The 26,305-nt window shown below is 54.4% G+C and overlaps 10 protein-coding genes across 10 annotated transcripts; 5 read left to right on the top strand and 5 right to left on the bottom strand.

Moving 5' to 3' along the window:
* Positions 1-1,803: 1,803 nt before the first annotated feature.
* A1O7_09467 (nicotinate (nicotinamide) nucleotide adenylyltransferase) lies at positions 1,804-2,673 on the top strand (the record flags this gene model as incomplete). The annotated part of the gene is made up of 2 exons (XM_007763455.1): positions 1,804-2,042; positions 2,097-2,673. 2 exons carry the CDS (start codon positions 1,804-1,806, stop codon positions 2,671-2,673), a joined length of 816 nt encoding a protein of 271 aa, XP_007761645.1.
* A 929-nt stretch (positions 2,674-3,602) lies between these two features.
* A1O7_09466 (uncharacterized protein) lies at positions 3,603-4,451 on the bottom strand (the record flags this gene model as incomplete). Its single annotated transcript, XM_007763454.1, has 1 exon — positions 3,603-4,451. The coding sequence occupies one exon, from the start codon at positions 4,449-4,451 to the stop codon at positions 3,603-3,605; it is 849 nt and encodes a 282-aa protein (XP_007761644.1).
* Positions 4,452-5,724: 1,273 nt separating this feature from the next.
* A1O7_09465 (ubiquinone biosynthesis methyltransferase) lies at positions 5,725-6,680 on the bottom strand (the record flags this gene model as incomplete). The annotated part of the gene is made up of 2 exons (XM_007763453.1): positions 5,725-6,455; positions 6,503-6,680. The coding sequence occupies 2 exons, from the start codon at positions 6,678-6,680 to the stop codon at positions 5,725-5,727; spliced, it is 909 nt and encodes a 302-aa protein (XP_007761643.1).
* A 371-nt stretch (positions 6,681-7,051) lies between these two features.
* Positions 7,052-8,395, top strand: A1O7_09464 (2-oxoisovalerate dehydrogenase E1 component, alpha subunit; the record flags this gene model as incomplete). The annotated part of the gene is made up of 1 exon (XM_007763452.1): positions 7,052-8,395. The coding sequence occupies one exon, from the start codon at positions 7,052-7,054 to the stop codon at positions 8,393-8,395; it is 1,344 nt and encodes a 447-aa protein (XP_007761642.1).
* Positions 8,396-9,150: 755 nt separating this feature from the next.
* On the top strand, positions 9,151-10,226 carry A1O7_09463 (murein transglycosylase; the record flags this gene model as incomplete). Its single annotated transcript, XM_007763451.1, has 2 exons — positions 9,151-9,256; positions 9,307-10,226. 2 exons carry the CDS (start codon positions 9,151-9,153, stop codon positions 10,224-10,226), a joined length of 1,026 nt encoding a protein of 341 aa, XP_007761641.1.
* A 2,816-nt stretch (positions 10,227-13,042) lies between these two features.
* On the top strand, positions 13,043-14,575 carry A1O7_09462 (uncharacterized protein; the record flags this gene model as incomplete). Its single annotated transcript, XM_007763450.1, has 1 exon — positions 13,043-14,575. The coding sequence occupies one exon, from the start codon at positions 13,043-13,045 to the stop codon at positions 14,573-14,575; it is 1,533 nt and encodes a 510-aa protein (XP_007761640.1).
* Positions 14,576-15,506: 931 nt separating this feature from the next.
* On the top strand, positions 15,507-15,677 carry A1O7_09461 (50S ribosomal protein L33; the record flags this gene model as incomplete). The annotated part of the gene is made up of 1 exon (XM_007763449.1): positions 15,507-15,677. A coding segment is annotated over one exon (171 nt), but the record flags the coding sequence as incomplete, so codon positions are not given.
* A 1,627-nt stretch (positions 15,678-17,304) lies between these two features.
* A1O7_09460 (uncharacterized protein) lies at positions 17,305-21,941 on the bottom strand (the record flags this gene model as incomplete). The annotated part of the gene is made up of 3 exons (XM_007763448.1): positions 17,305-19,530; positions 19,576-21,487; positions 21,544-21,941. 3 exons carry the CDS (start codon positions 21,939-21,941, stop codon positions 17,305-17,307), a joined length of 4,536 nt encoding a protein of 1,511 aa, XP_007761638.1.
* A 418-nt stretch (positions 21,942-22,359) lies between these two features.
* On the bottom strand, positions 22,360-23,589 carry A1O7_09459 (uncharacterized protein; the record flags this gene model as incomplete). The annotated part of the gene is made up of 4 exons (XM_007763447.1): positions 22,360-22,534; positions 22,591-23,338; positions 23,387-23,469; positions 23,522-23,589. 4 exons carry the CDS (start codon positions 23,587-23,589, stop codon positions 22,360-22,362), a joined length of 1,074 nt encoding a protein of 357 aa, XP_007761637.1.
* Positions 23,590-24,659: 1,070 nt separating this feature from the next.
* On the bottom strand, positions 24,660-25,115 carry A1O7_09458 (uncharacterized protein; the record flags this gene model as incomplete). The annotated part of the gene is made up of 1 exon (XM_007763446.1): positions 24,660-25,115. The coding sequence occupies one exon, from the start codon at positions 25,113-25,115 to the stop codon at positions 24,660-24,662; it is 456 nt and encodes a 151-aa protein (XP_007761636.1).
* Between the last annotated feature and the right edge of the window lie 1,190 nt (positions 25,116-26,305).

Below are 26,305 nucleotides of genomic sequence, written 5' to 3'. Positions count from 1 at the left end.
GTGTTGGTTGCAGAGGCCGGTCGGTGATTAGAGGCAAGAGTCGCAGCACGCTCGTTGATGTGATTTAAATGTGAATTGCGTGCAGGTTGCGGATGTGCCATGTTAACCCGCCATCTGCAGCGGGGGGTATCTAAAGGTGATCAGATGGGAAATGAATGTACAGATACCAGATGCGTGAAATCAGATACGCCGTCTTGACGTCTGGTCATGGGAGTAACAGAGGATGAGTTTGGGGAGCCATGCGTTGGACAGATGCTCGACGACGTCGAACCCGCAGCCGTAGCCGTTGGCCCAAGAGTGGAACGCCATGCCTACCTAGGTAAGGGGATTTCGGGTCTCCCTCCCTAATCACGGGCACGTCAGAGTATTAAAGGCAGCAAAATCCCCCTCTTCAATCATGAACAGCCGCCCCCAGTGGCTCATGTGTAAGAGCCTCACCGACTGGCCTTTGACTGCGACGTCGCTGGGTTGCTGCTTCCCCGCTACATTCGAGACGATTCTCACCAGCCCTTGTTCGTGCCAAAGACCTTTCGTGATGCTCTCCGCAGAATCCAATTCTCTGCAGCATCCGTGGTCATGATGTGGTTTCCTTGCATCTTTACACAGTAAACGTAGGAGGCATGTGTTGTGGCATGCACCAGTAACTCACCACGTGAATGAGGCCGCGATAGTTCTCGAGGTCCGTCATGCATATGCATGCAGCAACTCGACAACATGCGAACAGTTGTTGGCGCACCGTGATGGGTAAGCTGCAGCGGCGAGCCTTGCCTTGCCTTTGCCTGACATGACTGCCTGCTGTGCAGGACTGGTCGTGAGTCCGTTCTGCGGCCACCACGGCTGCAGCGTTGATGACGCCAGATCGGAAAATATAAGGTGTCACAAATGCCCTGGGTCCCTGTGTTGTCATAAATGAAGACGAATGGAGAGCTGCAGGGCGGCCACGATTTGCGGTTTTCTTTCAATGACCGATAAGCAGAGGTGGATTCATCGCCGTGATTCTGCTAAGAGAAACTGCCGGCTGAAGAGGCGGGCAAGCAGATCGTCCCTACACACGACACCGTACGCAATGCAACAATGAGGCGTCTGAGCTTCTTAAAAGCCAGGACTCCTGCTGCTCCTGCTGACTAGGTGCTGTAAGAATTAATTCCCCTTCCTATCCCATTTGCATCGTACCGACTCCTGGTATCACAGTCTCGATCTTCCTGTTTTTCTTCTTTCCCCACTCGACAAATCCGGGCGTTGCCTTTTCCGGTTGGCGACGAAGCGAAAGTCCCGGTTTATCCAGAATTACTCACCCTCTCCGGCTGTTTGAGGCTTCCAGACGACTGCCGCCGACGGTCGCCTGCCGGAGAATCGAGCGTGGCTTTCCACTTCTCCAACGCGCCGCGAGAGCCTAAGGGACCTTGACCCAAGCCCGCCTCGTGTCGGCTTTTTCTCCTCCACTCCGCACAGCTGAACGGATATACCTGCCTCGCCCCCAAAACCAACTCTCTCAGCGTGGGCGATGAGGCCCTGATGCTGGATCGTTCCTACAATCTGCTCCCTCCGTCCACCTCAGTCAGATCCTGTCTCCTACGCAGGACTTTCGCAACCAGAGTCGGTCTTCAACGCCGGCAAGGCGCCGTTGCCCCGCCTTACGCCTTGTCCATTTCCACCCATAATACCCCCCTTGACAAATCACTGTTATCCTCGGCCATCCTTCTGCCTGCCTCTCATTCCTCCCGAGCTGTGAAGAAGGTCAATTACACCCTGACGCAGACCAGATCGACCGTCCTCCAAGCAATCACCGGTGACGGCGACACGATGGACGAATATCACTTTCCAGAGTCTCGCCTCAAGAAAAAGATGGACGACCCGGAGAAGACGCCTCTTTTGCTGATAGCTTGTGGCTCTTTCTCCCCCATAACTTTTCTACATCTTCGCATGTTCGTCATGGCCGCAGACTACGCCAAACACAACACCGACTATGAAATGGTGGGCGGCTACCTGTCGCCGGTATCGGACGCATACAAGAAGCAAGGCTTAGCCCCAGCAGAACACAGGTATATCTCGTATACTCTTCACGGCGGAGTTCCAGGCTAATTCTTCCATCACAGAGTTGCAATGTGCCAGTTAGCAATTGATAAAGCCTCCAACTGGCTAATGGTTGACTCCTGGGAAGCCGAGAAGAAAGACTACACAGCCACGGCCAAGGTGCTCGACCATTTCGACCATGAGATCAACGTGGTCCGAAAGGGCATCGACTGTGGCAACGGCACACGCAAGCAAGTCAAGATTTCTCTTCTTGCCGGAGCGGATTTGATCCAAACCATGTCAACCCCAGGTGTTTGGAGTGAGAAAGATCTCGACCACATTCTCGGGAGGTACGGCACCTTTATCATCGAGCGGTCCGGCACCGACATCGACGAAGCCCTGGCAAGCTTACAGAACTATCGTGAGAATATTCACGTGATCCAGCAACTCATCCAGAATGACGTCAGCAGCACGAAGATCAGGCTGTTCCTGCGACGAGGCATGAGTGTGCAGTACTTGATCCCGGCCCCAGTTGTAGAGTACATCGAGCAGAATCGCCTCTATAGAGACGACGCCCGCTCGGCCAGCAACGCCTCCATACACCCACCGGACAGCCACAAGGGCAAAGCCAAGGAAGCATCATCTGCAGAGCCATCGTGAATCTTGGACGTCCGCCAGATTGAACATCGTGTCTGACACTCGCCTGGCCTAGCTTGCTTCCGCCGCTAGTATTGTCCGAGGCTTCATGAACAGCGACCTACTTCCGATGCCCGCCCACCATGCATCCAGCACTTGACAAGAATAGAGAGGAGCACCCTTCAGAAAAAACAAGCGATACAGCCGTCGGAGTTCAGTTTAGGGGTTCTATATCGCGTCAGCGCAGCAGTGTATTAGTCCAACTCTGAGTTCGATGCGCGTTGACATGTCGTCCAGCGTGGGGGCCGCCAGCGATGTTATACTCAAGAGACGAAAAGTTTGGGCGCTGCCGTTACAGGGAGCGCGGGTGGTAGACGCGAGCACGACAGAAAGCTCGCGGAGGATATTTGTGCGTAGAGAGAAACAGCACAGACTACAAAGCCGCCCCGAAGCATACAGTGCCTTCGAGTCAGCGCGGGGACGCACAGAGCCCAGAAAGCAGACGGCGGCTAGATACAGCACAATATAAAGACTCCACGCCATAAATGACGTGCCATCCGTGATATTCTGGATACAAAAGGATAGACGATCCGATGAGTCACTGGGTCCATAAGCCGAAGAATGTACAATCAAGGTGTCTGAGAAAATCAACATGGCCGCGCCAGCTCTGATCCTTTCTTTTTGCCACAGGTCCAGCCCACCCACTGTCTACCTTGTCCACCTGTTTCTCTGCGTGTCCTAGAAGATTTGGAGGCCGATGTCGACAGGATAGTCTCTGTGTGGCGCAAATGGCCTACCCTAGCGCACTGGTCATCGTTGCGTTGCGGCACTCTTCCCCCAGTCCACGGCTTGCGTCTGGTCTTTCACCGCGTGCGCTTCGGGCTGACATACGTCGCACCTTCGATCTCCGTCGCTCCCTTCAATCACCTTCCTTCCTCCCCCCTTCTGCGTCCCTAACTCCAACTCGCTCCCGCTGCCAACCCTTCCGAGCCCGCCCGAGCGGCCACCTGGTTTCCGCCCACACCGGGCCTATCGCGCGCCCAGTCACGCAACTCGTCCCTATCCTTCCCGGTGTACTGAAGCACGTCCTCGTCGCTTGGCCCCGCGCCTCGCTTGGCCGCCTGGTAGGACGCGTATTTCTGCCCGAGCCAGGAACCCTTGCGCTCTGACTTGGGGGGTTCGTGGACGTCCTGCTGGTGTTGGGTGTTCAAGTCTAGGCGGGTGCGGTGATCTTGATTCAGAGGATCAGCAGGGTCGTTTGCCCTGGCGAATGCGTCTTTGGCGTCGCGGGATGTCGGATCGTTCGAGTCCTGGTTATCGCGGAGGTCCATATTCGCCGACCGCTGCTGCGGGTTGGAGTTGGAGGTGTCGTTGTCCCAGCCGTCCCCGTCGAGGGTCTGATATGGTTTCAATGCCGTGTCGGGGGCGGCTTGCGCGGCGGTCGAGCCAGCTCCGGCGTTCTCGTGAGGAAATCCTGCTGATGAACCCGGGTTCAAGTCCGGTCGATCGGGCGCCAGATCATTGTTCAGAAACTGCTGCTGCCGTTGTTCGGTTTCGTAGCCGCCGGCTTGCTTTTCTGCCGACAAGTCACGCGACTCTTCTCGGACTGGAGGGGGCTTTTCGTGTGGTGCATATTCCGTCAAGCGCCGCGCGTGGCCGTCTTGCTCGTAGTCGACGTCTGAAAAATTGGTCCTCACCTTTTTCATCGGTTGGACCGATGAATTTGACGTTGTGGTGTTGACCGGTTGGCTGTTGAGGTCAGGGATATCGTCCCCTTTGAGGCGTGAAGAGCCACAGCCCATTGTTGGCTGCCGAGGCTTAGAGCGAGACGGATATTATGGAGTGTTTTGCTGCTTCGACTCGCGACGTGGTCGCCCGGCGCGCAATATGATTGAGAAAAGTGAATGTTTGGTGGTAGGATCGGTATCTCCGGCTGGACCGACTCCAGTCCTTGGGGTGGTGCAGCTTTCGGTCTTGATGTCGCGGTTAACCCAAGGCAATACGGAGTGTGTGGATCAAGACACTCGCACGAGACTTGATGAGAGCGACGACGACGCGGCACAAGTCGCCACAAAAGCAAATCCGACCAGTCTGGACAGAAGCAAGTAGGTAGCACTGTGACAGCAAGCTCTAAGTATAGATGAAAGCTGAGAGTCTGCCGTCAGTCGCCGAAGCGGCATAGCCACACAGGCCATCTAATAGCCAGATCAGAATCGGTAGCTTCGGGGTCGGACGAGCACAACGTGACGCTGACGTCCGGGCGGTCTCCTGCCCACTGTGCACCGGATCCACGGTTGGCGCCACCAGACATTGGGAAGCTTGCGACATTCTGGAGGTGGAGCTGTGGGGTTATTACTCCGTACTGGCAGTTACGCCTGTTTTAGCCGAGCTCTCGTGTGCTGCGATGCAAGGGCACAAGCAGTTGCGGTTGGTGCTTGGGTGACGTTAACATCCAGATTTCCTTTCAAGGACGCGCAGCAGGGGTTGTTGCGTGCCTGAGCCGCAAATACGATTTGGACAGTGCAAGAGGTCGAACCCACGTTCAATCTATATATGGCAGCTGCCGAACTTCTTACTCACTTGAGCGATTTCATCGCGGTATAGGGAAAAGGTAAGCGCCAGAAATATTCTAAGTGGCAAATGCGGACCGTCTATTCCCGCTCATGATCCAATGTTCCCTATAGTACATTGTGTTGGTACGGACCAGTGCCTGAGTGGCGATGAGCCCTGGAAGGCGTGGGTAGCGAGTAAAGACTGGCTTTTATCACCTGCAGGCGCTCGATCCCACCCGTGCTGAAAAACGACGAGCTGCGGCGCACGTGTCGTCAAGAGTTCCCAAGAGCATCGCAGGTCGACAAGTCGACGGGGGTGAAACGAACGCCCTATGGTGGCCTCGGGGGGTGTGGTAGAGATAACATCTCTGGACCTGGTGGGTGCAGATGAGCTAGACAGTTCGACACCCATTGTGCTGCAAATAGAGCTCGAGAGCGGTACATGTCCGTCGCCAGACTTCCTCGTCCGGCTGGCGTGATCAGATGGACTCACTGGAGTGAGACGACTTGGCCATTCGGCAGATCAGAGGGGCTTCACTCCTCGATGTATGCTTGCGATGCCTCCTGTCAGATTCTCGTAGCCTTTACCCGGCGCAATGAAGCCAGCAGCTTCAATCATGGCTTTGAATTCTTCTTGCGTAGGAAACCGTTCGATACTCTCCACGAGATATTGGTAGCTGTCCCGGTCTCCGGCGACCAGCTGCCCTATCAAAGGAATGGCGCCGAAGCTCCACCTCTTGTATACAGCATTGAATAACGAGCTGTTGACATGGCTGAACTCGAGACACGCAAACACGCCGCCGGGCTTGAGGATTCTGAAGGCCTCGCGGATAGCTGCATCTTTGTTGGTGAAGTTTCGAATCCCAAATGCGACCGTGTAGAGATCAACCGAGTTCGACGCAATACCGGGCATATGTTCGGCGTTTCCTTGCACAAAAGACAGTCGTCCTGAATTCCAGTACGGAGTTTCCTGAGCTCTCTTTCGCCCTTCAGCCAGCATATCTGGATTAATGTCCGCGATGGTCACTCTCGTTTTGAGATCGAGGTTCACATTCGTCGCGTGGTCAAGCATACGGAATGCAATGTCACCCGTTCCACCAGCCACATCAAGAATGCTCCAGCCTGTCTCGCTGTCCCGGCTGCCCGGGTTGAGGCTGCGGACGAAGTAATCTTTCCAGAGCCGGTGGATTCCCAGGGACATTAGATCGTTCATGGTGTCGTAGGAGGAGGCGACTGAGGAGAAGACGGCGCCAACTGACAGAATTAGCGGTGAAATAAGCGTCGCGGAGAGTGACGCCTACCTCTGGCTTCCTTCTGTGCTTCCGATATCGTCTCGAAGCCAAAGTGAGTTGTCCGCTCGTCTTGACCGGGGAGCTGCTGCGGCCGGACATGGCTTGTTGTCAGCAGCCGTCGTGATGACGGCAGCCGCGACGTTGGACTCGACAGGCTCACAAGCCGTCGGGCGGAGAGACGCAGCATGACCGTGATGTCGGCTTGCTCTCTTACATGTTCAATAGATGGTCGAGAGTTTTCTTGTACATGGTCCCCAAAAGAGGTTTAGCTTGGAGAAGGCGACCATGCAGCCAATAGCGGCAACTTCAGCGGGTCCCTTTCAGCTCTGTTGACCGCGGATAACCGAAGCCCTCTGCTAAGGGTCAAGTACTCGCATTCCTGCTTTCTATTCCTCGTCCATCTTACTACATTGCTTCGACGTGGTCTGTTAAATTTTTCTGTTGAGGGCGGCTTGTCTGGTCTGGGCGGGTCATCATGAAATATCGGGCTGTTCTAAGACCATTGGCAACAGGCTGCAGATACAGGCCTGGAGTCCTGGTACGGGGGCACAGCATACGATGGGCAAGCGATACGTGGTCAACGGGGCCTGCACAAAAGGCAGGATCAGACTCGTGAGTACCTGCTTGATTCTGATCCCCGTGCCTGTCGACCAACTGAATCCTTGTAGTGTTCATTTTCCAGGAGCCCTGAACAGCAAGTTTACCTCGCAGATGAGGTTCCAGAATCCGGCCGAGGAGATGGCCATGCCCACATATCGGATTATGGATGCCGATGGCAACATTGTCGATAATACTAGAGACCCACAATCAGCCTCAGATGCAGAGATCACCCAATGGTATCGGAACATGCTAACTGTGAGCATTATGGATCTGATCATGTTCGATGCGCAACGCCAAGGACGAACCAGCTTTTATATGGTATCGGCTGGTGAGGAAGGCATAGCTGTTGGTTCTGCTTCTGCCTTGACGCCCGAGGACGTGTGCTTTTTACAATATCGCGAGCAAGGCGTCCTTGTGCAGAGGGGTTTCACGCTGAAGGAAATGATGAGTCAGCTTTTTGCGAACAAGGACGACCACGGCAAGGGACGCAATATGCCTGTGCATTATGGCAGTGGTAAGCTTAATGTGCATACGGTTTCGAGTCCCCTAGCGACCCAGATCCCGCAAGCATCTGGAGCAGCATACGCCTTGAAGATGCAGCGCCTCATCAACCCGAACGTCCCTCCCCGGATCGTGGCTTGTTATTTCGGAGAGGGCGCAGCGAGCGAAGGGGATTTCCATGCAGCATTGAACATTGCCGCAACGAAATCATGTCCGGTGGTGTTCGTGTGCCGCAACAACGGTTTCGCGATTTCGACGTCGAGTATTGAGCAGTACAAGGGAGACGGCATCGCCAGTCGTGGATTGGGGTATGGCATTGATACAATTCGAGTTGACGGCAACGACATCTTCGCAGTGAGAGAGGTCATGCTAGAAGCAAGGAAACGCGCCCTCGAGGGCGACTGCAAACCAATCCTTGTGGAAGCCATGAGCTATCGAGTCAGTCATCACAGCACCAGCGACGACAGCTTCGCATATCGAGCCAAGAGGGAAGTCGAAGAGTGGAAACGCAGGGATAACCCCATCACTCGATTGCGCAAGTGGATGGAAAAGAAGGGCCTTTGGGACGAAGACAAGGAGAAGGAAGCAAGAGCGTCAATCCGCAAACAAGTGCTACAAGAGTTCTCGGCTGCAGAGAAGGTCAAGAAGCCGCCCTTACGCGCAATGTTTGAAGATGTCTACGAGGAGATAACACCAGAGGCCCAAGAACAGATGAAGGAGCTCAAGCGGCTGATTGAGAAGTATCCAAAGGAGTACAGCAATGTGTCGCAGTATGAGGGAGGGATCAAGACGCTGGAATGATGGAATGATGCGTACTAGGCAATTTGCCAAAAAAGTGCACCACAAACCATAAGCTCCAATAAGATGGACATCGTGTACTCCGTATTCCATGAATCAAAGGCTGGACCGTTGACGGTGAAACACGTTGCTGATCGAACGTCGATCTTGTGTGAGTAATGCATGACAGGGGTGAAGGGACCTCCTCGAGAAGAGCGCCACGGTGGCTTAACGGGTGCCAAGCCGGAAGGCGCAGGGGTAGCGGGGTTAGCGCCGACCCAGCCACCGTGGCACCCGACAAGCCTGCTCTGAACCTGGTGATCAGGGTCTTTGTGACGAGGCTGACGGTCCGTCGTTGGTTCAGCCTCTTCATTTCTGTCCAATCCTCTCTCTCAAGTCGCCTTTCCTTTGAACAAAGCCGTTTTTCGAGAAAGCGAGCCAATGAGCGAATTTGTCACCGCCTGAATCAAGAGACATTCTCCTTCTTCACCCTGTCGACATCATGAAATCCGCAGCTTCGGTTGCGCGAGCTGACGTCGCGTCGTTAGGCGAGTTACCAGCCTCTTCAGAGACAAGTCACTTTTCTACCCATGGCCACGTTATCTTTCTGCCGCAGCGCTCACTGCTGTTGTCTCCTGTTTATTCAGCACATATCCGCACTGGGGACTCATTGTGTTACTGCCATGCTGCAATCTTGAGTTTCGCCAGTCTTCTTCAGCATCTTCAGCAGCTCGTGCTTCCTGCATTGTTCCGGCGTTGAGTCTTTCATCTTGTACACTATGCACACCACAGTGACGGGCTCAGTGCTCGCCGCATTGGCCCTCTCCTCCCTCCTAGCAACAACAACTGCACAGACATACTCAACGTGCAATCCGCTGCAACAAAGTGAGTTCCCCAGCGCCTGACTCCCTGCGACATGGCTGACTTCTCCCCAGGTGGGTGCCCCGCAGACCCTGCCCTGGGCAGAAGCGTCGATGTCGAGTTCACTTCCGGTTCCTCGAGCGAGTTCATGGCTTCAGGCGCAGTCAGCTACACCTCCGATGGCGCAGCCTTTACTATCTCTCAGCACGGCGACGCTCCCACCCTCTCCTCGAAATGGTATATTATGTTCGGACATGTCGATTTCGTGGTCAAGGCTGCTCCAGGCACAGGAATAGTCAGTGCCGCTATCTTGCAGTCTGACTGCCTGGATGAGATAGACTGGGAATGGGTGGGAGGCGACGACAGTCAGGCCCAAAGCAATTACTTTGGAAAGGGAATCACCACAACGGGATACAACCGAGGAGCCTATCACGGAGCACCCGGCAACCATGACGGATTCCATACCTACAGCATCGATTGGACTGCCGACCAGATTGTTTGGTCCATTGATGGCCAGACTGTTCGAGCGATGACCCAGTCACAAGCTGAAGCCGGCCAGTATCCCCAGACTCCGATGTACGTGAAACTTGGTGCCTGGGCAGGTGGTGACCCGTCCAACCCCGAGGGCACGATCACATGGGCTGGAGGTGTTACCGACTACTCCGCTGGGCCTTTCACCATGTATGTGAGGTCGATACATGTCACCGACTACTCGACCGGCTCCCAGTATTCCTACTCCGGCACCAGCGGCACATGGCAATCCATCAGCTCCAACGGTGGTCAAATCAACGGTCAGGGAAACGGTGCGCAGGTCTCGTCTGATTCAGTACCTGCAGTCACCTCATCGGTGCCCAACAGTGCTCCTCTCGCCTTCGGCAATGGCGGCGACAGCTCATCCGTAACCGCAACTCGGACCGGCTGGCCGTGGTCTGGGACGGCGACAGCGACAGTAGAGAGCGTGGTAAGCTCTTCAACTTCTGGACTGGCAAGTTAGTGGCTTTCCTCTTGTTTCAACTAACGTGGTGATCGTTTACTGACTGTCTTTCAGTCCGCTTCCAGTTCCCCATCCCCATCGCCGTCCTCATCGGCGGTCTTGTCCTCGGCGTCAGCTTCGGCCTCGGCTTCCCCTGAAGTCATTACGTCCTACGACTCGCAAGGGTTTCCGACGCTCGTCACCATCTATCCCACCACTTTGACCGCTCCAATTTGCTACGACGATCGTGGGTTTCCCACCACTTGCACAACAGTGGTTATTCCGTCATCGAACGAGCCCGCATCGACGGCTGTGACCAGCTCTGGATCACCAGATTCAGGAACAGTCGCAGGTCCATCTGGCAATCCGAGCTCTATTTCAACTTCTTCGGGAGCTACACCGGGCTCCACTGCAGCCACCATATCTGGGCCCTCGACGGCGGAGACCACGACCTTTGCCTCATCCACAACCGGTGCCATTGCGTCCATGTCGGAAAATCCTTCGACTGAGGCCCAGTCGACAGCAGCAGCCACCGGCACAGCCGAACTCACTTCCAATGCCTCCCCTAGCCCAACTCCCCAACCAGAAGCCACATCTTCGACGTCTCCTTCATCCACCACCGAGGTCGCTCAGTCGGGTGGCAGCAACACTTCAAGCACCTCTTCCCAGACGGTCATCACATCCAACGGATCCATCCTGACTGTCATCCTCACCTCCCCCACGTACCTCGCCAGCGGCTCGCTCACTCCCACCAGCTCAGGACTCTCGACGACCTCGTCCACCGCACGACCCAGCACGACGTTTTCAACGTCGGGTCCAACATCCAGTAGATCGTCTACTGCTTCTTCCTCGTCTTCGGCTTCATCATCTTCCTCATCTTCAGCCTCTGCCACCACCAGCGGCCCTTCAAGGACGCCTGCAGCGCCGAACAGTGCAGCTCGGCCAACGAGTTCCCTTGCACGGGGAATGATCTCGATGATGATGATGATGATGATGATGGGGACATTCCTCTTGCTTTAGAGAACCGCTGGCATCGGGGGCGTTTGGAGTCCGACGAGGAAACGATTGTGACATTGTGACATTATGATGATACCCCGATAGAGAATGGTAGGATACCTACCAGACGCCAGGACGCGGCAGGATACGCAGCATACGAGAGCAAAACATAGGATAGGATGGGATCGGATACCCCATAGATAAACTTGACTCCGTCCAACGCGACGTGACCCAAGTAATAAACCTAATAACGTTCACTGAACCGCTCTATTCATATCATGCCCTGGCCCGCTCCCTACTCCGTACTGTGTCCATGGACCTCCGAGATTACAATTTACCGCAAATTGGGACCAACGAAGGTCCGATCTTTCTTCAAGGACAAACCCTATCAAGTCGGACGAGACGGTGGTCAGACTGACACGATCGGAGCATGGGCCTTTTGTGGAGGTGGGCAATGAAATCATTCACCACTTACCAGAGACTGGTGTCCATGATGATGAACAATCGATGATACGTACGGGTCTGACAGAGGTATATCCCGTCAAGCCGGTCTTTGACAACCTATTGTTCATACCCAAGATCCCTCTCTTGCAGTAGGAGTCGGTGTCGACTAGAGATCTGTTACGGCCATCGCGGGGAAGTGGTGGCGGGCTTACGATAACTCTACCTTCCGCGCCTCGGGAATCTGGCAAGCAAGATCGATGGCTAGAGAGCACGCTCCCCTATATTCAGATTGTATGCCCATTGTGTCAGGGACTTGGACGTGGCAACGGCAACCATCATGACCCTCGCACACAAAAGCGCGCGGTTTTATCTCTCCTCTCACGCAGCATCGATTGCGATCTTCTCTTCCAACCACCAAATCCCTTCACTGTCTCACCTGGTCCCCTCTCTAGCCTCAGCTACGTGACAAACCACGATATCTTCACATAACCAGCACCATCCCAAGAAGTCAGCAACACCTAGCCCAGAGAATGAAGCCAATATACATTTCGTCGTGCAACAGTGTCTCCCACATTCGAACGCCAAAGCAGTGATGGTGATGGGGATAAAGGGCGTCGAGAACCGAGCCAAGACGGCACATGGGTCATTAGTCAGCGCAGCCCGGGTTGTACGATACACAGAGTACCAGAGCAATATTGTCAAGCTCGTCAGAGTACTTGCAGCCAGCGTCTGTCGACGCCTTCTAGAAAGGCTGGGCTTCAGGGATCTGTCGGTGCAGCGGCAGCACCAATACGAGCGAGAAGCAGCTATCATAGTACGAGGTACGTGTGGCCTTACGGAGTACCCGGTAGAGATTTGTACTCAATATGTTTCAGATCGTCTAGTGGCGATTAACGACCCATTCGAATTGTATCGCCCTCTGGCTGACGGGGTGCGGTCCACCATGACTCGTTACTCGTACGTATGCGCGCTGTGTGACGGTAAGGTCCAGAGGAACCATCACGTCTTATCTTCACCAGAGCAGTAATCCACCGCTCATATCCGTGGCTTTTGGACAGATAGAAGCAGGACCTCGGAAGGGCCGTGCGGCTGACCACACATTCTCGGCGCGGCCTTGCATAAAAGTCAAGCTTTGGTCAAAGGCTGGGATTTCACGCCCACCTCAGCACGAGCTCAAGGTACGTCACACAACCATTATCCATTTCGCTCGGATATCCGTCCAGCGCCACTCCGGTTGGGCTTCCTCTGAGGAAAACACTGCAACCATCAACTCACTACTATGAGCAGGGTCTGGTCGAACACACAATCTCCCACTCTCACTCTCACTGTCACTGTCTCTTCCCACCCCGGCTCTGCCTTTGCATCCTCTCCGCCCTCGTCATCCGTTCTCGTCCACCATGGCGACCGCTGCTGCGCCGGCCGACGTTTCTCAGACCCATCCTTATACGTGCAATTCCTGCGCGGTTGCCTTCCGTAACAGCGATGCCCAACGAACACACATGCGAAGCGACTGGCACCGATACAACCTGAAACGGAAGGTGGCCGAGTTGCCCCCTGTCTCCTCTGAGGACTACAATGACAAAGTGCTGGCTGCCCAGGCGACCAACAACGCAGTGGCTGCGCAGGCGGCGTTTGCAACAGTGTGCACCACCTGTCAGAAGACCTACTACAGCGAAAATGCCTACCAGAACCACCTGGCAAGCAAGTCTCACCGATTAAGAGAAGTAGCGTCCAGCAGAGGCTCGGCACGAGACACAAATTCAGTCGTCGACTCGGCTGCAGATTCAGAACCCAGAGACCCAGCCGCCGAAGCGGAATTTGAGAAAGTGGTGGCGGGCATGAAGGAGACTTCGATCCAAGAAGTCCCTGCAATCACGCGGAGACCGTCGGCCCCTGGTCCGGACGCTGAGCCGCGAGCAGACCATCCAATGTCCCCAGAGAAGCCCGAGGTCCCCTCAATACCCATCTCAAGATGCCTCTTCTGTAACTATGACTCACCGAACCTCAAGCTCAGCGTCATGCATATGGCCAAGATACACGGTCTCTTCATTCCCGAGCAAGAATTCTTGGTGGACATGGAAGGCCTCATCAGGTACATGCAAGCCAAGGTCCACCAAAACTTTGAATGTCTGTACTGCCACAAACTGAGAGGCAACGCGGACGGCGTCCAGACGCACATGCGGGATAAGAGCCATTGCAAGATTGCGTTTGAGACGGAGGAGGAGATGGTCGAGGTGGGACAATTCTACGACTTTTCGAGCACGTACTCGGATGCTGAAGATTCGGACACGGACATGGACGGAGTCAAGCCGCACCAAAACGGCGGTGTGAAACTGCAGGGTGGCGAAGCAGCTGAGGATGACGGCTGGGAGACGGATTCGTCCTTTTCGTCGCTCGATACCAATGATCTCGCCTCGGTACCAAATGATGACCGGACCTCGTCGTATCAACGGCTTCCCCTGCACAAACATCACTCCAATACCGATCCGAGACCGCACCGGACTGCCGATGGCTGGCACTCCCACGCTCACCACCACAACAATGCAGTCTTCTACGATGAGCACGAAATGCACCTCCCTAGCGGGCGAGTCGCCGGGCACAGAAGCCTGAGGAAGTACTACCGACAAAATCTGCACAACTACCCCACGGCTGCAGAACGGATGGAAAGGGCGCAAAGACTCATCGAAGAAGGCAGTTCGGAGGATGCTGAAATGGAGGACATGGATCTCCCGGCCACGCCACCTCGGAACAGTCAGCTGATGAGACGCGGCGAGGCGGGTATGCTCGGTGCGACAGCGCAGCAGAGACGTGATGTTCACTCGCAGGAGATCAGAGCGAGGCAAAAAGAGCGACGCGCGCAGAATCGGTATCAAGCCAAGCTGGAGAAGCAGGCGAATAGCCAGAAACACTTCAGGGTGAGTCACGAATGAAGATTGGACCAGCCAAGAATCATGCTGACTTTCTCACAGGATCCACTACTACAGTGATTTGACGAGTTCATACGATGGACAGCTGGAGGCAGCACCCTCGTTGTCTTACTTGAGATGTACGTATCGTTCTTTCAGCATAGCATGGGGGAAGCGTAAAAGCGGTGGCACGGCCACGCGTATGAGAATGATGCGGCGTGATACACCAGCCCAGAATATTTCAGACGAATGGTCCAGCGGCAGGGGATGTTCGGTACGGGTTGCTAAGTTCCGTATGAGCCGGTATCAGCCAAAAGGAGCGTCATAGGATTGGGGAACTCATGCAGATACAAGCTCAAGTCTGTAGTCAATTTGTCCTTGATCAGCCGCGGTGAGGAACGGCGTCTGTCCAAACCCAAGTCGGACTGACGCCCTTGCAGCATGGCAGCCTCCCAGCCTGCACGATCTGTGTCCATGATCCGCAGTACCTCTTCGATACAGAGGATCAAATCTTCAACCCAAGAAAATTCTTGGCTCGGATCCCTTAACCTCAAAGCTAAAAGCTTTCCCTATACGGAGTACGGCGAAGGGAATTGAACAATCTCATCCAACACTCAACCTGTGCTGTTACGAACCCGAAATAACACTCCCTCATCGCATCTCCCATTCCGACACGACCTGTTTAATTGCCCGCTCGGTCGCCGCCTTTCGAACCTACCTTTTCCCCCGGGCCACCAAAAAGCAGCCACCCAGCCGTCGATCGATCTAATCAACCTGCCACTCCTGCTCGCTACCTTCCTACATAGCTATATACCTAGCCGGTAGTCCACGGCCAAGCTACATTCCATACCTGTACCCACCTAGCTACCTACCCAAGCTACACAACCAGCCAGCAGCCATCTTCATCAGCTAAGCCTAGCTAGCTAGCTACTTTCTACCAGCAGGAGTCAGAGGCATGGCCAAGAAACCAAAGTCCCGCACGATCGCCGTGCGCCTCCTCTCGATGGCCATGACGGGCTACTACCGCACGATGGTCCGGCCCCGCGCGTCCCGACCCTTGAGCATGCTAAAGTACGACCCCGTGGTGAAGAGGCAGGTGTTGTTTCTGGAGCAGAAGAGGGGCGGGAAATAAAAGCAAGCAAGCAAGTAATGTAAGAGACGAGGTCGGAGGTAGACAGAGTAGGGCCATCAGGGCAGGCGTGTAGAACACCAGCAGGGTACGTGCTTGCCATGCATACATGCAGACGAGCTCATTGAGGAGTGGACCGGGGAGGGAAAGGGGGGCACGAGTGCACGGATGAGCGGCATCTGCCTTGCCTTGCCTTGCCTCGTCCCTACTACTGTGCCGCTGAATTGACGGTCGCGCAGAGGGCAGGCGCAGGCGGGGTGTGCAAGGCTTGTTACGAGTAGGAGGACCAGAGACCCGCACCCACGGTATGTACGCAGGTAACCAGGCTGAACGACGCAGGAGATCCGAGAGACACGTGGACCAGGCTGGACACACAAGGGAAAAATCAAATCGTCTCCCTGGCTCGGTGGCTAGCTGGCTGATTTGACCGTCCTGCCCTGTCGCACTCACCTTCCGTTCGACCACGCTGCTCGGCCACAGCAGCCCATCTGATCCGACGCGTCTCGAACCTATCCTGACCCGATCTGATCTGAACTGATCGGTTCAACCACATACAAGCCATCCGACGTACACCAACCGTGGTTTCAAACTCACAAACCCGGAACCCCCAAATTACCAAATCTTAAATGTACCCGGTATCTCTACTCCCAGGACTCCCGAGGTCTCGAATTCCAGCTCCAGACCCAGACAAAATCTTGATTTCGGCCCAATCACAACATCGACATATCTCTATCTATCTACACTCCTCGACAGTAGACATCCGTCCGACCAGCATGGCATCAATAACATCGGAAGTCGCTTGGAGAGCTTGGAGGGTGTGATGAGATGGTTGCGGTCGGGCGAAAGAGGCGTCAAGCATGGATGCATGTATGCACGCGTGGGGGATGCCGACTCCGTGGGTGCACACAGGCTTCGAAGACCAATACACAGACGGACATACAGACAGCGCACGAGGCGTGTCAAGTTCCAGAGTATGGACATTCGAGACAGCGTGAGCGAGCAGTCAACGCTCTCCAAACCGTTCACATTCTGCTTCCGTTGGTCTTCGTTCAGCGCATGTGCGGAAAATGATAGGTCGTACTTGGACGCGGTGTTCTGTTCAGACTGGCACAAGTACTCGGGCCGGGACTTCCATGGCTTGACCAGAAGGCCCATGCTGTCCGGACAAGAGGCACACTTCTAAGGACGTGTACGGAGTAGGTAATTGTGCTGAGCATCTAGACTTTACAAACTCAAGCTCTAAGTGCTGGCATTGGTCCTTTGACATTGAGGATACACACTATCTGCATATATACCTAAGATGGATAATTCTCTGGCTCCTGGCATTCCTTCCTCCCTGTACTCTAGTCTGTGAATGCAGACTCATTCCCTGCTTCCACTTCCACATACCATAAAGTGCTTCATCCCATCAGTACTCCGTATTCATATTTGCTTTCCATATCGCTTGGCGGTAAGGGGTAGTGGAACCCGACATAGGTGTAAGCCTGACCTTCCGATATCTTATTCTTCTGTGCCAAATCTTCCACCAGTCCGCTGTAGTGTTTACACTTCACCATTCTTGGAGCGGAGTCGTAAGATTGAAGGTGTCACAAGGGCACCACGTGAAAGATCAGCCACCACCTCCTCAGGCCTTTGGCGCAAAGCGGCTGGTGTACCTGTCCTGTCGAGACCCTTTGCGTGCTTGCTTAGAGGGTCTTTGACTCCTTCCCGGTGCTGGTGCATTAGTCCCCACGATCGAGCTGCTCTTACGCCAACGGCCTGAGCCCCGTGACGCAGTTGGTTGCGCGGCCTGCGTGGACGCACGATGTTGTGGACTCGTGACATCAAGGTTTGCCGGACTACGCTTGAGCCGCCTAGTATTTTCCTGGAGCGCATTCTTCTCGCCCTCTGGCTCCATTCGACGCTTGGCGGCGGAGTTTGGCTGGTGCTGCTCCCTTCTGACCGCAGGCGTGGAAGCGCGGTTGCGTCTGTGCTCCATACTTGGCTCAGGTGTAGCAGTAGGTCGCTGTCTTTGTCCCTGAGAGCCGCTTCTCAGCCTTCGCGGACTAGCTCCTTGTCCTGGGACGAGGTGACTGAACGGCATGACTGTGTTTAGAGCTGTGCCGGCAGCGACACTGTCTGCACCACTAGCATCTTCTTGACTGACTTGGTCCAGGAGCATTTGATCACCCTGCGACGAGTATGAGCTCGAAGACGGACGTACTAGGGACTCTTGGCCATTCGCGGCTCTCCTCACGCTCTCCACTGGCGAAAAATACCCCTGTCCACGGATGTGTGGCTGTGTACCAGCGGTGCGTCGTCCAATTTCGTCTTCGAGACCGTGGTCTTCATCTTCGCTGGGAACAGGGCTGAGGTCCGAATCGCTGTCTTCTTGTTGCTGGCCTGCAAGAAGTAAAAGGCCGTCCGGGCCGACTGGGACAGTCTCCGGCACTTCCAGTTGGGTCTCGGAGACCATTAGGATGCCAGCGGACAAGGCCAATGGGTCACTACCATTAGGCCATGCACCATTTCGGCTCGCATCCAAATGAGAACGTCCGAGTTGACTGTCGGGCAACACGCTCCTTGTTGCTGACTGGTCCCCACCGGTTCTCTGCACTTGGGCCTGTTTTGCTCCCTGGTCGAGTTTGGCATTGGAGAGAGCGCCTTCCAGGTGGAGTATCTGCTGTTGCATGGCAGCGAGCTTTCCTTCCATTCGTTCTCGGTCGTCTCTGAGCCTCTCCAGTTCGTCAGTCAGCTCGTTTAATGATACCAAATGCTTCCGCAGCTCTGCGAGCTCATCGTCCTTGGCCGTGATGATATCCTTCAGTGCTCCAATCTGGGCACACTCCTTGTTTTTCGCATCGAGATCTAAGTTGAGAGCAACAGCGTCCTGCTTGAGAGACGTATTAGTTTTCTGCAGCTCCTCGACTTTGGCAACCTCATCCTGAGCAGCAAAAAGAGCGGCTTTCAGCTCGGCAACCTTGAAGGTTGTCTGCTGTAGGTCCATCCGCACTTCTGTCAACGCCGACTTCTCCTTTTGAAGCTCTCTCATCTGAATATCGACGGCAGCTCTCTCCTCAACAAGCCTCTCATTCTCCTGAGCCTGTCCGTGTGAAGCTTCAAGAGCGGACTCCAATTCCGTGACTTTCGTGTAACTGTGCTGTAACCTCCTTTCTAGATCCGGAATAATCGCGTTCTTCTTTGCAAATTCCTCCAATTGGTTGTTGATGGTTGCGTTCTCCGCCGCCAAGTTGTCCTTTTCTCGGGCTTCTCGTTGAGACGCTACAAGAGCAAGTTCCAATTCACAGACTTGACTCTTCTTTTGCGCAAGCTCATTCTGGAGGCCAGGTATCACAGACGCCTCCTCCCGCGCCAGCTTCAACTGCTCTTCGAGATCGGACTTTTCTTCCACAAGTCTATCCTTCTCTCGAGCTTGTTCTGCCAACTGACCATATCGAGCTTGCTGGTTTTTGACCAATTCTTGGAGCGCCCGGACTTTCTGGGATCTGATCTGAATCTCCTGCTCCTGAGCTAGGAAATCCTTCTTGAGCTGTTCAGCACTTGGTGCCCATTGTTGGAAGACTCCTAGCTCAGCTTCGACTTCTTGCAGGCGTATCGCGGTCCGCTGGAGCTTGTCCTGTGTCCAATCCAATCGTCGTTCAACCTCAATGATCTCGTCATGTAACGCGTCTTGCTCTCTTATAGCCACAGTTGTTTCTCCTCGAGAGGTCTTGAGCTCTTGCCGGAGTTGTGTTTGCATAGTAGTCAAGCTCTGGATTTTTTCTCGGGCCCTCGCTCGTTCTTGAGCCCCATTGTCTATCTGGCCATGCAGGTGGCTCAACTGACATTTCAGAAAATCATCACGACCCACCTGGAAAAGTTAGCACATCCTTACAAACTAGGCGCAGCTGCTTACCGCCTCGTAATGGTCTTGTTCATGTTGTTGTTGAATCGCCTTGAAGAAATCTTCCGCCTTGCTCAACTCGGATCGGAGGCTATTCTGTTCATCCGATGCTTCGCTCAGAAAAGCAAGCAAGTCGTTCAACTCAGCTTGGTTCTCATCCATCTCCGCTTGCCGTTCCCGTTTGGATCTCTCCACCTCAGACCGTGCCGCTTGGTATTTGATTCTCCACTCACTGATATTGGTGGTAAGATCGTTGATGGTCTTCTGAGCCGCTTTTCTCTCGGCGTCTAGAGCTTTTTCAAGGTTGTCAGCTATGCCTCGTAGGCAAGAACCTTCCTTCTCCGCGGTGGTCCTCGCATCTTGAAGTAGCTTGACGATCAATCCTATCTGGCCAGCCTTCTGCTCCAGGCGTGCGAGCGCTGCTGAAACTTCATTGAGCTGACCAGTATCAGAAGGGATCGCTGAGAGCACCTTGTCTAAATGCGCAGAAATGTCTCCCCGTAGACCGTTCCTCAGATGTGCGACTGTTGCCTGCAAGTCCTGAGATATCGATTTCTCAACCATACTGAGTGATGTCCTGGCTGTTTCCAAGGTGTCTTTCAGTGAGAGCACGTCTGATCTCTTGCATACATCGGTGTCGAGAATCGACCGAATATGACCTAGTGACTCGAGCATTCGACGTTTCTCCAGACTATCTTCCATGCTGCTGTCACGGAGCACTTTGAGACTGTCAGACAGGCCTCTTAGGGTATGTTCGAGCTCCTCCTGTTCACTATGCATTAGGGTATTTTGCTTATCTCTCTCATGCTCCAGGTGAACAATATGCTGCTCCAATCTGTTGCATCGCTGTCGTTCCGCGCTCAGATTCTCTGCTTGACCTCTAAACAGCCCGTCCATGTAATTGATGGTTGTGAGACGCTCTTCTGCCATAAGCCTCACCTCGCAGATTCCGTTATGGACACTTGCCATCTGCTCAGATGCTCTAGTAGATGCGGAACGGGCGTCTTGGAGCTGTTCCATGAGCTGGTCTCTGTCTTTTGTCAGATCGGAGATAGCCTTCTCAAAGGCTGATGCTTTTCCTTGCAGCTCTTGACAGTCCTTATTGGTCTCCAGTGCCCACTTCTTCAGCTTGTAGTACTTCTCCCTGAAGTTTTCCAAGTTTTGAGTCAGAAGGTCGTATTCTTCAATGCATTCGTCATGGGCATTGATAGCCCGCCGTAGCTCTGCATCTGACTGCAGCTTTTCCTGCCGAAGATGTTTGTTCTCAAGCTCCAGACTCTCCGTTCTTGTCCGAGCTTCTTTGTTCTCGCGTGCTCTGGACATCAGAAGAAAGAGGAGGTCCTCTTCAGAAGGTCTTTGCCTGCCTCTTGCATTGTCATGTCGATTGACGGGCAAATTCGGGACTGGACGCGGTTGACGTCTTCTCGGGGCCTTTGAGGCTCTGCCATCGTGGATGGGTGCCGTGTCTGCCTTCGCACGGGAATGAAGGACATAGTGGGTTCTTGTGTTTCCCGTGGTAGAGGGAGACGTCTCACAACCAACTGCTTCGTCATTGCCAGCATTGTGACCCTGCTCTGGTAACTGTGGCAGGGGAGCATATGTACTGACTGTATTGCCTGGTTGAACGTCTTCGCCGGCTGATATTGTTTCATCTCGTCCATGGAATAGAATAGTATGCTCATTCTCCGTATCGCAGTCTTCTGTAGCGATGTCTTCAGCACCCTGGGTGACCTCCTCCTGTGCATACGAGATGTGCTTCCCAAGCTCTTGCTTCCTTTCCGCTGGCTTGGCATCAAACCCAGAGGAGCCATGCTGCGGTGTCAAGGCTTGATCATCTGTGTTCTCCACTCTGTCTCTTGGAGTTACGGTTGGAAGCTGTTCGCTGGTGATATTCGCCTCATGGATGAGTCGGCTTTCGGAATTTCTAGGTACCGAGGAGATTGTCAGTGAGCTCCCTCAACTACGTCGTCTCAAGCATACCTGGCCGAAGTAGGATAATCTGCCAAGTCGTCATACCCACTACCTGCTTTCCGTGTTACTGACGGTGTCTCGAACGTGAGAGGTCCGTTAGGCGGCTGCGTTGTGGCAACTTGCTGGTGTACTGGCATAAAAGAGAATGTTCCGTCGTTAAGAAAGTCGTCCTGAAAGGAAGGGAGCTGCAGGCGGCGGGAAGACACCACCACTTGTGAGGCCTTTTGAAGTCCCTCGACGTACTGTCGAGCGTGCTTGGTGGTCGGAGTCTGCTCGACGTCAAAATGGCCAGCAACCGCTGTGGTAGGTTGTTCCTCCTCCTGGGTTGGACGAAGATCATTGTCTGCATATGGAGATCGTCCAGCTTCAATTCCATATGCGTCGTTGACAAGGGTTAGTGGCTCCATGCTACCGTGGTGTTCATGTGACAGAACATCAGACGCAAGACCGTCAGACATAGCACAAGGAGGAAGCAAAAGCAGACGGGGTGCAAACTGGTGATCAAAGACAACACCAATGTTCACTGGACTCGAGAACACCAGATGCTTGCAACCGTGCGGGGATTGAGAGTACTGGGAGAGAAGCAATGTAAGAGCGAATTGAGGTTGTGACGAGGTGGGTGTGAGGCAAGACCGACGGTGCACCTGCACTTGAAATCCATCTAAACTGTTGCTTCCACCTTTGCACGCGTACGTGTCCCGACTTGTGCTGCGGGGACAGTAGACCGTACGAAGCGAAGCACCTACAGTTGTATTCGAGGCGGAGAGGCGCGACCTCGCACTCATGTCATACACCTTATGCCATGCGCTCCCTGAGCAGAGCTGCTCACTGATACTTGTCCAGGCCAGGTGTATCCGCAACTCTGTAGACAAGCTTCTTCGACGAGACCTTCCTGTCATACAGCGCCTGCACACCCTTTTCAACCGCCAGGAGACCATCGGGCTGCACTTCGTACGGATGTGGGACGAATCTACCCTCAGCAAGGAGGAGCGTCATGTACCTTGATGAGACAATCCATCAGCACAAGAACATCATGGCCTAAGGGGGGGGACCTACCTGTAGAAGACGTAGGCGAAGTCTCGATGGACCTTTGCTTGCTCCTCGTTGCACCATTGATGCGGCTCCCCATATGCCGATGAAACAAAGACCCGACTGAACTCAAGACCCTGCGGCCACTCGGATACCATAGGCTCAGGAGGATCGACCATGGTAATCTTTCCGCGCTCGGAACCTTCCTTGTCCAGAAGGTCAAGGACATGTTTCCAGCTATCGTGTTCAGAGACGGCGTCAAAGGCGTGGTGTAGTTTGACACCCTCATCATCCAGGATCTTCTGGACATCGGCCACAACGTTCTTCTTGCGGTAGTCGACGATATAATCGGCAGCGTTTATGGACTTGACGAATTCTGCACCCCCGCCTGCGATGGTGATGATGGGGCCGAGACCGCTCAGTTTGGCGAACTTGAGGGCAAACGTCCCGACAGCCGAAGACCCACCGTAGATCAGCAATGGCACTCGCTTGCCCTTGGGCACCGGGTTCCATGGTGCCGGCAGACCCAGGTGTTGGTAAAGAGCTAAAGCAGCCGTCATGCTCGCAAGCGGGAGGGTAGCTCCGGACTCGAAGGAGGTATTAGGAGGCAAGAAGAATGTTGTCGAAGCGGGTGCGATAGCGTATTCAGCATAGGATCCCGACGGGGCGAACATTCGATGGAAGGCGGCAACTCTGTCGCCGGGCTTGAAGTCGTGGACATTCTTCCCGACTTTGTGGACCGTGCCGGCGATATCGTCGCCTTGGTTGATCTTCACTGGTTTCGTCAACTGCAGAGCGAGTCAGATGACAATGCTAGGCTGACCTGGCCGTGCACTTGCCTTCCAGTCCTTTGGATTCGAGTCTGTTGCGACCACCTTGATCAACACTTCATTCTCGGCCGGTTCCCTGTTGTCTGCTCAGCGAAACCCTGGAAAGCGGGAGAAGGCATGTAACGCACGGAATAGGGACGTTGCGAGCCTCCGACGAGACGACTCCGTCCTTGCGTTGAACACCGATTTCCAGCATTTTGCAGTGTGCCTGTGATAGAGGTGGTCCAGAAAAGTGCGAAACACCGGCTCTGCCTGTCTATTTATGTTGCTGGAGACATATTTGTGTTCCTTTTTGCTCCGCTCCCCCCTGTAATTTGGGTTACCTCGATCCCAAAACAATCTTTCCAAATTGGGCGAATGCTGGGCTTGGTATGTTGGGTGTATCAAATTTCACCAGAGGTTTGCGACCCACGCCGCACGCTTTGTCAGCGCGAGACACCTGGCTTTGCATTGGGATATACCCGAAGGAAGTCGTAAGTACGCTTCGACCTTGCATTCTTTCCTAGATATGGGTGCTAACATCCGTCGGACCAAGGACCTTGCGATAGGAACAATACCAGGGCAGCCACTGATCGCCAATGGAAGCCTCCACTGACCGACCTTCGACTGCTTAGTAGTCGCCATCTGTAGACCCAAAGGCAATCACGCTCGTTGAAACTGACTCGCGATTATCACATACTGCAGCGACTGATCGTCTTAGTGGATCCCAAGGTGGAGGAACAGATATTGTACTTCCAGGGTAGACTGCCGACAATGCGAGCACGATGCGTACAAATACGTGAGTACATAAGGAGGTACGCAGCAAGCAAGGCCAATTGGAAAGAGGCGGCATTTCGACCCCCTATTCCCCTTCGGGCGCTTGTCCGTGCTGCCTCACCCGTGACGAAAGCTGCTAGTCCCTTTGTGACTAGCGCGCGTCCGTTCGCTTCTGCACAGTAGGGAGTAAAGATACACGATGTGGCCTCTGCGGCTTCAGTGGGTTCCTGGGCTTGAAGGGCGAGACTACAGAGTCTTCTGCGTACTCACCTACTCATCCGCTCATGCAGTCATGAAATGTATACGAAAGTGTAGTTCAACATGTACAACGTCCAGAGTACAGTGCACATACACAGCCCCAACGTCGGGGTAATTATGTTTCTTCCTGACCCATTCATTCCACATCGGCGTCAAATCTTCGTCCACCGCCGTCCATGTCGTCGTACAGACGGTTGCATCCGTCCCAAGTGGCCCAGCGCTCACAGACGAGCCTGCGCGTGCCGTCGAACACTACCGCCCAAACACCTTCTTCCACATGGGCGTCTTCGGACTATCCATCTCAAAAGCACTCGACGGGATGCTCACACTGGGCGGTCTCGGCCTCCTCTTGTCTTTCTTCCCGGTCCTCTCCCCCGAGTCGTCAGTCCCGGCTTTCGCCTCAATCTTCACTGCCGAATCAGGCAGACCCTTCTCCACATCCCTATCGCTGCTTGAAGAAGCCGAGTCGCTCCGCTGCGCTCGCTCTCTCTGTTTCTCCTTCGCCCCAGACCTCGCAAGTTCGTCGTTGGCTTTCTTCAACGCCACTTCGTTACGCTGTCTCTTCTCGACGGGCGAAAAGGTCATCTTCTTGGGTGTGATGGGCGTGGTGACGGCCTTGACGGCGCTGCCGACCTTGCGCGCAGAGCGTCGAATGGTTTCTTTCATCGTCCATTGCCGCTTCTTTGCCAGGAAGAAAAGAGTCGTCATGGTCACTGCGATTCAAGAAGCCGCCGGTCAGTCCAGAGACATAAATACAGAAGAAACGGAAGGGAAGCCCCGTGACATGAAAACAAAAGAAGAGAAAGAAGAGACTCACCACCCAGAATCACCACAACGCTAACTACCACGGCGATGGCAATCGTGGCCCCCCGGCTCAGGTTGACCGAGCCGGTATCCGGACCCGCGGCTCCCGCATCCCCAGACAGCGTCGGACCGGCGCCAATATCACCTGGTTCAACGCCTTGTGCGCCGCCGCCATCGCCGGATTGGGCGAGGACTCGTGAGGTTCCCAAAGAGTCCAGACACAGGAGAAGCGCAAGGCATTGTACTAAGGGTTGGAAATGCGGTGACTGCATTATGAGGAGGCTGGGTGGTGGCAACAGTAATCTCGAGGTTATTTGGCAGCTCCTCGACCAGAACAATAGCGTCCACGCTGTTTGGCGGCTTGCTCGACAAGACCACCGCGTTTCGACTCGCCGTTGTTCAGAGGCTCGAGCTTCGACGTACAAGGTACGGACTAATCACCCAGTGAGAGACCGCGGAGTGACTGTGTACGTGACAGTAGGTATAGCGAACAAAGGATCAATGGAGAGAGAGGAAATAAGTTTGCAAAAAGTAGAAGCAGAAAGGGAGGCTCTGTCTTCAAACCATCGACTCACACACTCGCCTTACATATGTCTTTTGTGTTCGAAGCCGAGAGGGCGCCTACAGGACCTGCCGCTGATTTTCACCGGGCGCTACCCTCACCTGCACCTGGACCAGCTGCACAGGGTCCCAGCAACCTGCACTGCCCTTGGTGACCGTCGGCCACGGCGGTCGACCGCGAGCGGCGTACAAAGGGTGATAACGGCCATTGGAGGTGTGCTGGCGATGGTGAAACAGGTGAAGGAAACGTGAAACGCGAGCCGGATCTTCGCATTACGCGCCGAGGAGCTTTGCCAAGATCAGGCACCAGCCAATCATTGCATTACCGTGGCTTTAGCGAAGCTTGGCTTCCACAGAAAATCGGAGGTGGCACTGTGTCACGTGAGAGCTGCCCCTCTCGTAACGAGGCTGAGTGCTGCCTCAAGTACTCGTGCTGGGGTCTCTGCATGGCGACGGCCGTACCTGGATTATCCTTTCTCATTACGTCGTAGCTCTAACACATTAATACTGCCTCGGCCATATGTGTACATTCA

Source organism: Cladophialophora yegresii, assembly GCF_000585515.1.
Source record: "Cladophialophora yegresii CBS 114405 chromosome Unknown aczIN-supercont1.7, whole genome shotgun sequence".
NCBI classification, from domain to species: Eukaryota; Fungi; Ascomycota; class Eurotiomycetes; order Chaetothyriales; family Herpotrichiellaceae; genus Cladophialophora; species Cladophialophora yegresii.
The sequence above is the reverse complement of the archived record's forward strand: the minus strand, read 5'-3'. Positions and strand labels throughout refer to the sequence as shown.